The following is a 13,052-nucleotide window of genomic DNA, read 5'->3' as shown; positions in this document are numbered from 1 at the left end:
TCTTTCATTTCGAATATTATTATTTTATAAAAGATACTTATACACTTTGATCTTTATTCCATATTTGAGTCTCTTGATGGTGCAGTTTGGGCTATGGAGATCAGAGAACTTGTCATCCAAACGAGGGATGAGAAAACGGTATTTGATAGTGATGCGATTGATCACTCGACTATCTACACACATGCGCATGAACCCATCTTTCTTAGGGGTGAGTAGGGCGGGTACTACGTAAGGGCTCACACTCTCACGAATAAAACCCTTTTGCACTAACTCCTAAACCTGCCTCAACAACTCGGCATGCTCGGATGGGTTCATGTGATACGCGGGAAGGTTAGGCAGACTTGACCCTGAAACAAAATCAATAGCATGCTGCACAACTCGCGTGGAAGGAAGGCCATCTGGCATAATGTCGCGAAACTCCTCAATAAGGGGCGCGATGTCCGCGGAAACAAGCAAGGACGTACTCATCGACGACTTAGCCACCAGGGCATAACAATAACCATCCTTCCGACAATGACTCAAGAAAGTCCGGTAGGATAGGCCTGCAAGCCGGGGAACTCGCTCAGGCTTATCCACCATGGAAAACCCGGTCTCCTTGATGGAAAAAAAGACTATCTTATGGCCCTTAAATATAAACGAGTACGTGTTCCTACGATCATCATAAATGGTCTTGCGGTCAAACTGCCAGGGACGTCCCAAGAGGATGTGACACGCATTCATGAGGGCTACATCACACCATACCTCATCGTGGTAATGCTTCCCCATGAAAAACCAAACTAGATAGCGCTGGGTGATAGGGACCTCGTTTCCCTTCTTGAACCATGCCATCTTATAAGGTTGAGGCAATTTCTCCGTTTTTAGGTTCAAGGTGGATACGACACTCTCAGACACCATATTCTCGCATGCCTCAGTATCAATGATAATATCACACGCGTGCCCCTCACAGTTGCACTGAGTTCTAAAAATGTTATTTCTCAACCATTTTGTTGGGGCCGATTCCCGGGGTGCGGTCAAAACATGACGGATGGACAATAAATTTTTGACATTGCCGTCAAACTCTATGACTTCCCTCTCGTCATCTCCCTCAACAAATGACTCACCCTCGCTCTCACTATCGGACGTTGACTCAACAATGCTCTCTACGAAATGTATGTTCTTGCTCACGGTGGGGCACTTGGACGCAACATGACCTAACTCCTGACACCTAAAACAATGAATGGTAGACTCACTGGGCTTGGCTTTGGATCTGGTGTGGTAAGCGGGTCTGGACTGGTCGGGTTTGCTAGGGTCAACTCTAGGGGTGGACTTTGAGTCTTCCTTCCTAGGGGAGCTCGCTCCCCTGGTAGGGAAACTTGACTTGGGTCGACTGGACTGGTCACTACGGGAGACTCGATAATCCTGCCTCCTTTTCAACTTCTCCTCGATGTTCATGGCATAACTGCTTGCCTGATCTAGAGACTCGACTGTAACATAACTGAAGTCATAAAAAATAGTAGGACAGAGACTAGAAATATACCTCGTGACCTGCTGGCGAGCGGTCTCCTCCATCTGCACTCATAGGGAAAGACGATGGAATTTAGCAGTGTACTCCGCCACAGTTCGGGTGCCTTGACGCAAGGTAAGGTACTCCTTGTAGGCTCTCTCAGCACGATCTGACGACATGAACTTAGACTGCATTAACCTCTGCATCTCCTCCTAAGTCTGTACGCGCTCTAGCCCCTGTCGCTCCCTCGACCTCTACAGCTCAACCCACCATGTCTGCGCTAGGCCTCTCAACCGAGTAGAGGCTAGAGAGACAGGACGATGCTCAGCAATAGTGTGATAGTCAAAGAAGAACTGAATGACATAAGACCAGTCGAAGAACTGTTGCACATCAAACCAACCTGCGAACTCTGGAAGATCCAGCTTCACCCCGTATGTGGAGGGGTGCTCTGGTGCTCTATGCTGACGTGCCTCCACCATGCCTGCGGGATACTCATTCTAGAAGGCATCATCATTCATCACAACCTCATCTCCTTCGCTACGATACTGCTCTCCTGGTAACTGATGCTGATGAACTCCGACGACCTGTGGTCGGTGCTATGGTCGCGCCGGTCCCTGTTGAATCTGCATAGGAATCTGTCTCTGTCTGGCTCGCCCGTGAGTGGAAACCATCTGCGGTCGGTGTTGTGGCACCGGTATGACAGGTGGTCCTGCTATAGGTGGAAGGGTTGGTCGGGTTTTGGGCTCTAGGTGGGTAGGAATGGGATAATACAGGTTTGGGTTATGGGTCGGGCTAGGATAGTGGTGTCGGGTCGGGTATGACATTGGGTTTTGGATCGGGGATGGGTTAATGGGTTGGTTCTGGTGCAGGTATTGGGTCTAGTTGGTATAATATTGATTCGCCCGATTGGATATGGATCAGGTCTAGTCCTAAGCTACTCGTCAGACCTAGAATGGGATGGGTAGGACCCTGGATCGAGTTGTGGTGTGAAAAGGCTTGGTTCAAACTCGATTCTTGATCCGTAACAAATTAGGTCTGGTTTTGACCCGACTCAAATTCAATCTGGAGCTCCATTCGGGTCTGATATAAATTTAGGTCGGCATTGGATCCATTTTGGGGTTCAAACATAATGGGTTGGGTCAGGTTTGGGGCGAACCGCGAACCAAACCCAACTGGGTAGGTCAGGTAAGGGGGTTCGAAACTCAGACCCACTCCCGGGGACCCAAAGGGTGGACCCCGAGACCCGAGCCTAGGTCCCATAGTAACAAAGTCTGGTTCAGACCCTCTCAAGTTCGAACCCATCCACATAGATCCGTGAACCCCTGCGCGCAGGTGGGCTGCTGTAACGCCCCCATGCGCAGGCTCAGGGAAGTGGGTCACGGGCTTGTCTACCGCTGCTTTGCCAACAACTTGGCCCAGCGTCACGCTGGGGCCTTGCTGCGGCACAGGCACAAGGGTACGAGGCCAGGCCTGTGCACCAGAACTCAGGCTGGGATACACGGCCAGAGCCCCGTGACCTGGTTGCCTAGCACCAATGACCTGATTATTAATTGTGACAGGTTCCGCAGTGGGACACGGTACCAGAATTGGGGTGTTGGCGTGACCAAGATGGATCGACTGTCCCGGTTCATCTCTGAAAACAGGTACGTGACTGTCCGCGCCGTCACCCAAGTTTGCTCCTATTTTCCATATTGAAGTCGCGCACACATCTCTTGACTACTCGATGATCACGAGTCAATCTTCAATCCCATCAATGCGCTTCGACATTTCGGCTACCTCCTTGCCTACGCGCTGTAGGTTTTCCTGGATCTTCGTCACCATGTCAAGCACCCGCAACATCGAATCTTCAACGCCGGTTTCCTCCCGCTCCTTGCCACTTGCCGGATCGGTCCTCGCCTCATGAGACATCACGCTGTTGAAGGAGGAACCCTAAGCTCTGATACCACTTTGATGCAGGAGGGCACAATGTTTTCACGAGACAGATGTCGACGCTGCTGCTCTTTGACACAACGATAGAAAATAAAGATTACGTAATAGGCCTGACACTGATCTTTTGGTGCACGATCAGTCGTGCAACAACAAATAAATCAAATGAAATGCTGAGCAAGGATCAGATCAATAGATTCGGCCAACAATTTATTCAATGGACTGATACAGATTACAATGAACAAGGGTAAATAACAAACAAACTAATAACTAATGGTTGGATGCAAGAAACAAACGAAATAACGTGAAGGAAAAGAAACACTGCTATGAACCAACAGAAGGAAAGAGGCAGGCTGCGGTAAATTCAATATGCTATCCCCTGCACACAACCCTAGGATGGTCATTTAAAGGCTTCAGCTGGATCTGGGTCTCGGGTCCGGTCCCAGACTCGAGACAACTTCTGAGTGCTGTTGGATTTGGGGCGTCCTGGCCTGTACTGTTTGTGCTCGTCTGGAGTAGGTACGCAGAGGGGCCTCTTCTCTGTGTCTCGGTACGGGAATTTGGATTGGATCCACTACTTGGGTCTGATCCCCAATCCCATGGTGCAAATCCGGTCCACTGCCTGGGTCAGGCTGTATGGATCCGGGTCAATCCTGCTTGCATCACATAGCCAACCGGTTTCCCAACCAGCCTCAAATCAGTTGGAAAACCACAAGTGGTATTCCTATTTCACATTGGCTTTTCTTTCTGTTACTTGGAAAGTAGCTGCTTCAGCTTCAACTACTTGAGTTTTTGATATTCCTTTTTATTTCTCATGGAACGAATGACATCTTAACATGATATTGGGGAATCACATTGCCATTACTCAAACAAGCATGACACATATGCTTGCATATTCGTTCATATCAAATATGTAATTATTTGAATAATTGTTGTCAGTCTATACTTTGCTAGCCCCCTCAACAAGCCATGAGAGCCACGGAAGCCCGAGGTCGCTACAAGGTGACAAACGAACTTTTGAAGGCTCCAATTATCTAAATACAGGTGACTGCACCTTGCAGGATCACCAGGAACGAAAATAGGTTCCAAGTCTTCAAAGATAAAATCTTAAGACTGGAACGAGAGCTCTATCAGTTAAGGATGAGCATAATCTTGGGGAAGGAACTGCCGAAGATGGAGGCACAATATTATGCGTGTATCGATCACTACTTGATGAAATGTGCAATGACACTGAAGAGAATGCCTCTAGCAGTATAGGGCAGTGACAGTTGCTTTGGCAAAAATCTACCAACTCATAAAAAAGGCTGACATGCTCCCAAGTGGTCTAATTCTTGCCAAAATAATTTTTTGCGATCACTCATGACAGGACCATACAATGATGTCAAATTGAAAGCCTCCCTACCATTCTTAACCGAGAAGTCAATCATGATTGAGAAACAAAGCATGCACAATATTGGTTCCCATACAAGAGTCCCAAAGTGACCTGGTCTGACTCACCATGAGGGCGCCCACTGTCCTCAAAGGAACATGCGTCCGACTAACTGGGATCGAGGTCTCAATCAATCTAGATGTGATGGCCTAGTTCTAGGTGAAGGGCGGGTCCCAAGATAGTCAAAGGTGAACCATCAGCCACATCCACATCCACATCCACATCCTTCCAGCTCTCATCCAGCACGCTCTGGACAATCCCCCAAATATGCATATTGGATACTAATTAGAAACCAAGTATCCAGTCCAAAACCATACCCAAGATTCGGAAGGTGGGTCAACATAAAAAAATGGGATAGACGGTTGCAATATTCCACCACCACACTGGTCCCTGCCCCCCAGTAAAAACTGCAATACCATGTATTCCATAAATGTGGTCTACCCAAATTTGCATGATCTTTGGGTTTCCAAAAGATGCTCCACTATATAAGCGTGATTCTTGGGTGCCCAAAGCACAATTTTCTAAAAATACACCTCCCCAGCTACCAAAATAGACCAATAACAAGAAAAGTGATCAATGATGGAAATCTGCTTAGAGAAACACACCTTTCTTGGGGAAACAGATCAGGTCATGCTGAACATGATCCATCCGATTTTCATTTTAAAAAGCTAAAAAGTCAACAAAACCACGTGACATTCATCCGAAATGCATCGGGCCACCATTGCCGGTTGGACCTCTCAAGACACTGAAAACAGGATGATCGGGCCACCATTGCCGGCAAGCTCGCTGATTCACACCCACCATCACCGACACCATCAAACAAGGAAGGGTTAGAATTCGATCGGTTCCGATCTTGTCCTGACATAAACGCACTACCAGCAGCCATATAAGGTTGAGAACGATCTTTGTTCAGCACCACCGAATTCATTGCATTGATGTTATGGCTAACCAGTTGGATCGACATTGTGAAGTTAGGTTTCCATGGGAATTGAATTCAAGCTTTATTATGTATGAGATGTTTATATATACAACCGAAAAAAAATCCCTTGATAATAGGGGATAAAATCAATTGTTACAACTACATACAAGATAGGTATCTAACTAAACATGATCTCATAATAGACGTGATTTGGGAAAGTCTTTATCGCATTATGTGGGATCCTTATCACTTTGACACTCCCCCTCAAGCTGAGAATGAAGATATGTGACTCCCAACTTGCTTATGAGAATTTGAAATTCATCATGTCCAAGAGCCTTTGTGAGGACATCTGCAAGTTGTAACTTTGTAGGAACATACTTGGTACATATGACATATGATTGCACTTTTTCATGAACAAAGTGACAATTCAATTCAATATGTTTGGTTCGCTCGTGAAACACTTTGTTTGCAACGATATGTATTGTCGATTGATTGTCATAGTACAATATCATTAGGCCTTTGTGGATAATTCCCAAATCGGCTAGAAGTGCCTTCAACCAGACTAACTCACATGTTGCTACTGCCATAGACCGATATTCTGCTTTAGTAGAAGATCTTGAAATCGTGGCTTGTTTCTTACTTTTTCATGAAATGGGACTGGTCCCTAACATAGTAAGGTAACCAATTATGGATCTTCGAGTCATCGGACAACTAGCCCAATCTGAGTCATAGTAGGCCAATAGTTTAAGTTCACTGTTGGTGGGCAACATAATTCCATAACTGAGAGATGATTTTAAGTATCTTAGAACCCAAACAACGACATTGTAATGTGGCACTTTGGGCTCTTGCATAAATTGACTCAATATGTGGACAGAGTAGACAATATCAAGTCGAGTCACTGTCAAATATATTAGGCGTCCTACTAGTCTCCTGTAACACATAACCTCTTGAATGAGGTCTCCATCTTGCACATTTAGCTTTAACTTTTGATCCATCAAAAAATCAACCGGATTTGCACCTATGAGACAAATAATAAACCAAGTACATATTTCTTTTGGCTTAGAAAGATTCTTGATGGTGCTCTAGCCACTTCAATTCTGAGAAAGTATTTTAATCGGCCTAGGTCCTTAAGCTAAAATTGAGAATTCAAGAAGTGTTTGGTCCAGGATATGGTGTAGCTGTCATTCCCTGCCACAATGATGTCATCTACATAGACTAAGATGACTACAATTTTTAGCCTGATTTCTTGGTAAAAAGAATGTAGTCGGATGATGCCTACATGAAACTAGCTTCTTTGAGTGCAGATGTGAGTTTATTGAACCAATTTTTGTAGAATTGTTTTAATCCATAAATGCATTAGTTTAATTTGCATACATGATGATGCTCCCCCTGACGGTTGTATCTCGGTGGTAAATCCATATACATGTCCTCATGAAGATCACCATGCAAAAAGGCATTGTTAACATCCAACTAGTATACCATCCAATTGTGAATGAAGACAAGAGTGAGTAGACAATGCATGATGGTGAGTTTGGCCACCGATGCAAACGTCTCATGATAGTCAAACCCTTCAACTTTAGTGTAGCCTTTGGCAACCAGATGAGCTTTGTAACACTCAATAGACCCATCAGATTTATGCTTAACCTTGTAAACCCATTTACATCTAATAGGGTGTTTACCCGGTGGGAGGGGGACAACATTTCAAGTGTGATTCACTTCTAAAGCTTGGATCTCTTTGAGCATAGCATCTTGCCAATGTGAATTCTAGTGACTTCGTTAAAGTTGCGAGGCTCAACATCATGTAGAACAACAGACAAGAAGGCTAGATGTGAAGAAAAAAAATTTGAGAGGAAAAGAGAATTTTGGATGGGGTAGGGATACCTGAATAAGCATGACCAGGAGGCATAGGTAAGACTTGCTTCGGTACCATGGCGGAGGAGCAGACATAGTCGAGTAAGTAGGAGGGGGGGGGGTGCGAATCCTGGTAGAATGACGGGTGTTGAAAGTAGGAGGTGGGGAGCGCATCCGAAGCGGGGGCTATTGGGTGTGCAACGAGATCTGGTTCTAGAGATATGTGTGGGTTTGGGGATGTTGGTTGGGCATTATGATTATTGGTGACAATGGGTGCAAGATTGGTGAATGTATCCTCAATAGGTTTATGTATGACATATGTCATGTGAGTAGGCTCATGTTGAGATTGTGTAAGAAAAGGAAATTCATTTTCGTAAAATAAAACATCTCGACTGTAAAAAGTTTCATGAGTGTCCAGATCATAAAGACGGTATCCACGCTGATTGTAAGGATATCCAATAAAAACACAATTTTGAGACCTTGAAGAAAATTTGTTATGAATAGGACTTAAATTTGGAGCATAGCACAAACATCCAAATACTAGTAAATGATCATAGTGGGGTTTTCTTTTGAAAAGAACTTCATAGGGAGTTTTGTTGTGTAAAATATGGGTAGGGATGCGATTGATCAAACATATAGTTGTGAGAATACACTCTCCTCAGAATTTGATAGGTAAGTTGGCTTGATAACGTAAAGTGTGTGCAACTTTGAGAAGATGATGGTGCTTTCATTCCACCCTGCCATTTTGTTGAGGAGTTCTTACGCATGACTGTTGGTGATCAATACTATTTTGGTGCGACAAGAATTCAGCATCATTGTCAGATTGAATGGATTGCACTTGGATTTTATACTACGTTTTGACAATGGCACAAAATTTTGTCAAAAAAATGTTTTTAACTTATATCGCATAAGAAAAACACATATACATCATGAGAAATCATCTACAAGAGTGAGAAAAAATGTGCACCTGTGTGTGATTGTGTTTTGTATGGTTCCCATATATCACAATGCAAAAGAGAGAACGGTTCACTGCTCCTTTGAGAACTTATTGAAAAAGGAAGTTGAGTTTGTTTAGCTCGATGACATACGTCACACAAATAATTAAAACAAGAAGATAATTTACCAAGTTCTTTAAACAAATGTATGGTACGATCATAAGAGGGATGTCCAAGTCTCATATGCCAAATTTGGGTATCCGGTAATTTGGTAGCATGGAAGGCATAACTAAATTGAAAGAGAGAGTCAAAATGGAAGAGTCTATCGCAAAGCTTACATGCTCCAATCAGCTTCTTCATTGAACGGTCCTGAAAAACACAGAATGAGGGGAAAAACATAGCAATACAATTCAATGATTCGATTAGTTTTTCGACGGATAATAAATTATAATGAAAATGAGGAACATGAAGAATATTATGGAGGATGAGATCTGGTGAGAGTTGAGTTTTCCCGAAATGGGTTACCCATATGATTTGATCATTGGGTAATCTAACGGGTTTTTCTTTAGGCATACATTGGACATCAAATAATGAATTTAAATGAGGAGTCATATGGTCTGATGCTCTTGTATCGATAATCTAGGAAGCATGGGATAGAGGGGAAAATGAATGAGAATATGATGTGTTACTTGCAAGATTAGCAGAGGCCAAGTTAGAGTTCGAGTTAAGCCATTCAACTATTTGTTTAAGTTGATCCTCACTTAGTTGTGCTAATGCAAACGTCCCATGGATTGCGTTGGTGAAATTTGTAGCTGCACTAGTTGCTCTGTTGGCATCTACTTTATTATTGATGATATTTTTTTCGACTATTCATAGGAGTCCGACTTTTGTGATGGCCGACCAAATAGCCTACAAGGCTATAACATCGAGCCTTAACATGACCAAACATCTCACAATGATCACATCGAGGGCATTCATATCCCCTCCCAACTCTTCGATTATCATTTTGGTGACCAGTGCGTTGACCAATGCTTTTAGCTATTAATGCGGCCGAGTTGGAGACATCATTTGTGGATGGCGTCAAGAGTCGTTGAGTCTCCTCTTGGCTTACCAAACAGTAAACACAGCTCACATTGGGCAAAGAATCCATGGTTAAAATATTACTATTAATCCCAGAGAGGGATTCATTAAGGCCCATGAGAAACTCAAATACCTTCTTTCTTTGTTGACATTCATTGTACTTCTTAAATGCGCCACATGTGCAGTTTGAGGTTATAGAATATGAGCTTAATTCTTCCCAGTAGGTTTTTAAAGTATTGAAATATGTGGCCAAGGGAGATTGGTCTTGGCATAGATCACATATCAATTTTTTAAGTTGATAAATACGAGTAGAGTTATCTCAAGAAAATTGTTCTGCGAGATCTTTCCATGCTTCACTTGCAAGATTCACATAGATAATACTATTTGCGATATCCTTGAAAACAACATTGGGGATCCATGACAGTACCATGTCATTGCATCGATTCCAGAGAGGATACTCGATCGAGGTAGGTTTTAGCTATGGTAATGAATCATTTACGAAAGCGAGTTTATTTTCCGTGTTCAACGCCATTCTCATTGCTCGTTTCCAGGTAGAATACTTGTCACCCACGAGAGGGGTGAATATGATAACTATCACCAGATTGTCTGAATGGTGAAGTTGATATGGGGATGTAGAAGGCGTATATTCCATGCTTGAGACCAAGTATAAAAAAAACACAGACTTCTGGATGCTGCCCCTGCGGTAATGCAACAGGGCAAAAAAAATGTGAAGAATCGCTGGAGAGGGAATCGATGCAAATTCAGATAGCGGTACGTTATGCTGTAGTGTTACAGAATGGACGATGACTGGCGGGAGATGTTGACAATCTGAAATGCAGCAGAGACAATAGTGCTGCAGAAAAGGTATGTTCCGCTGTGGTGCTGCAGAACGGATGATGACTTGCAGGAGACGCCAGTGATCACAGAGGCTCGTTTGCACATACGATTGGATTCACTAACAAGCTGAATTGTTTGTGGTGAGTTTGAGATTCAGAAAGTACTGTAGACTCATGGTGCAAGGACGATATGAGGAGTCAAGGGACGATGTATCCAAGGCTCACTATATGGCACCAAATATGCATTACTGAAGACAAACAAGCATGCTCCAAGGCCGTAGCTCTGATACCATGTGAAGTTAGGTTTTCATAAGAATTGAATTCATGCTTTATTAAGTATGAGAAGATGTTTATATATACAACTGATACACGAAAAAAATCCTTAGATAATAGGGGATAAAATCTATTGTTACAACTACATACAAGATAGGTATCTAATTAAACGTGATCTCATATTAGATGTGATTTGGGAAAGTCCTTATCGCATTATGTGGGATCCTTGTCTCTTTGACAGACACCTTCGTCAACCCAACCAAGAAGTCCTTCGGCACCACCTCCTAAACACTGAGAGTCATCTACGACTTCCTCACCTTCGCAACAGAAAACAGTGCAGCCTTGGTAGAGAAGAGGATGAAATTTGGGTTATTCACCTACAATTAATATTTTGGATGATGAACGAGCAGAACATAATTCTGACTAGGGTGTAGTTGCCTATTCTCATCCGTACCTATTGGCATCATATGAGGCTTTTGAAAGGTTCTATTCATGTTTTTCTCAAATCTAACTGCAAAGATGTATTCCAAATGCTTGTTTTTATAATAATAAACTCTTGGATTATTCTCTCTCTTTCTCTCTCGCAGACTGCGAGCAATTGGGCATTTTTGATGGTCACTTGAGGTCGTCTGTCAGTGCTGGTGGTCAGCGAAGAAGAAGGAGGCCTTCGTCAATTGTTTCGGCTACCAATGCTAGGTCCCCAAGAAGGTCATATCGGTGCCACCAACCATGGGTTTTTCCAGATTTTGTTCCATGAAGATTGTTTGTTGGAATGTTAGGGGCTTAAATTGTCCCACTAAATGCTTGTTTCTGGCTAATTGGGTTAGGGAGCAAAAGCCCGACCTTCTTGCTTTATGTGAAACTAAAATGGAGGTCATCTCGCTCATGGTCGTCTCTAGCATCTGGCAGGGAGCTGACTATTTCTTTAAGCCAACGGTAAATCATGCAGAAGATATCTTTATCTTAGAAAAGCAATCTTTAAATTTATCTCAACTGGATGTGGGCATTTTCTCTCTGTCTGTTGCTTTCAATTTGCAGGCAGTTGATAGAAGAGTAGTGGTTTCTATTGTTTATGGACCTAATCTCGCCGCCATGAGGCCTACTTTTTGGGATGATTTGGATAGGGTTGTCGTTTTCAACGTGGATTGTCACCTTCTTATGGGGGATTTCAATTGTTTGTTATCTATCCATGACTCTAATAACCTCGTAATTCCTAATCCCTCTATGCGAGGTTTCAAAGACTTTGTTCATCGACATTTTCTCTACCCTATTCCTTTAATCGGGGAGCGCTTCTCTTGGTCGAATATGCGGTCTCGTCCGTGCTGTAGGGTCCTTAATAGGGTCTTTGTCACCCCTAATTTATTGGACCTCATTCTCGACGTTAAGTGTGTGTTGTTTGCTCCCCCTATCTCAGATCATGAGCAGATCATCACTCATTGGGGGGATGACTTTCAATGCACTAGGAGCTTTGCGTTTGAAGAATGGTGGCTTCAGAAGCCATATTTTCTCTCGGTTATTACTAATTCTTGGAACAAAACTATTGATGAGCATTGGGCTGCGCTCCGGGTTCAAAATAAGCTTTCTTGTCTAGCCAAGGATATCAAAGCTTGGCTTCATAGTCGTAAGGTGGAGAAATTTCAGCAGATAGCCGCATGGGATCAAGAGATTTCTGCGTTGTATCAGTCTATGTCTTCTTCTGACTCTCTTTCTGATTTGCAACTTCTCAGTCTCCAGGCCAGATCCTTAGAATTAACTATGCTCTTGAAAAGCTGGAGGATCAAAGAGGAAATTCGTTAGAAGCAAAGGTCTAGGGTGAAATGGTTTGCGGTTGGTGATGGCAACACTAATTTTTTCCACTCATATGCTTCCCATCGTCATAGGAGGAAGGTTGTTCCTTCTATCTCCATTGAGGGTGTTTCTTATCTCAATTAACACGTTAATTCGACAGTCTCACTATACTTTAAGGACTTATATTCTACTTCATTAACTGCGGAGGGTGTCTTTGGTAATATCCTAGTTGGCTCAATTCAGCCTGAGCAAGTCAGATTTATGCAAAGAAGGATCTCTGACGATGAGATTTTTATGACCATTAAGGATCTGTCGGGTTGGAAAGCACCTGACATTGACGGGTTTCATGTTAACTTTTTTAGAATCTTTTGGGACTATGTTAAATCAGACGTGGTGAGCATGTTTGATGAGTTCCATCGTAACTCCAGACTGCCTTATCATTTGCATGTTGCTATTATTTCGCTTATTCCGAAAGATGATGAGGCCATTGATATTTCTCAATTCCGACCAATCTCAGTTATGAGTGCTCTCT

General features: G+C 43.2%; 1 protein-coding gene across 1 annotated transcript; it reads right to left on the bottom strand.

The window, feature by feature from the left end:
• Positions 1-273: 273 nt before the first annotated feature.
• LOC149812151 (uncharacterized) lies at positions 274-894 on the bottom strand. Its single transcript, XM_089992987.1, has one exon. It carries the CDS (start codon positions 892-894, stop codon positions 274-276), a length of 621 nt encoding a protein of 206 aa, XP_089849113.1.
• Positions 895-13,052: the final 12,158 nt, after the last annotated feature.

This window comes from Nuphar pumila, chromosome 17 (genome assembly GCF_984573655.1).
Source record: "Nuphar pumila chromosome 17, dmNupPumi1.hap1.1, whole genome shotgun sequence".
NCBI classification, from domain to species: Eukaryota; Viridiplantae; Streptophyta; class Magnoliopsida; order Nymphaeales; family Nymphaeaceae; genus Nuphar; species Nuphar pumila.
Note: the sequence above shows the minus strand (reverse complement) of the source record. Positions and strands in the feature narration are given on the sequence as shown.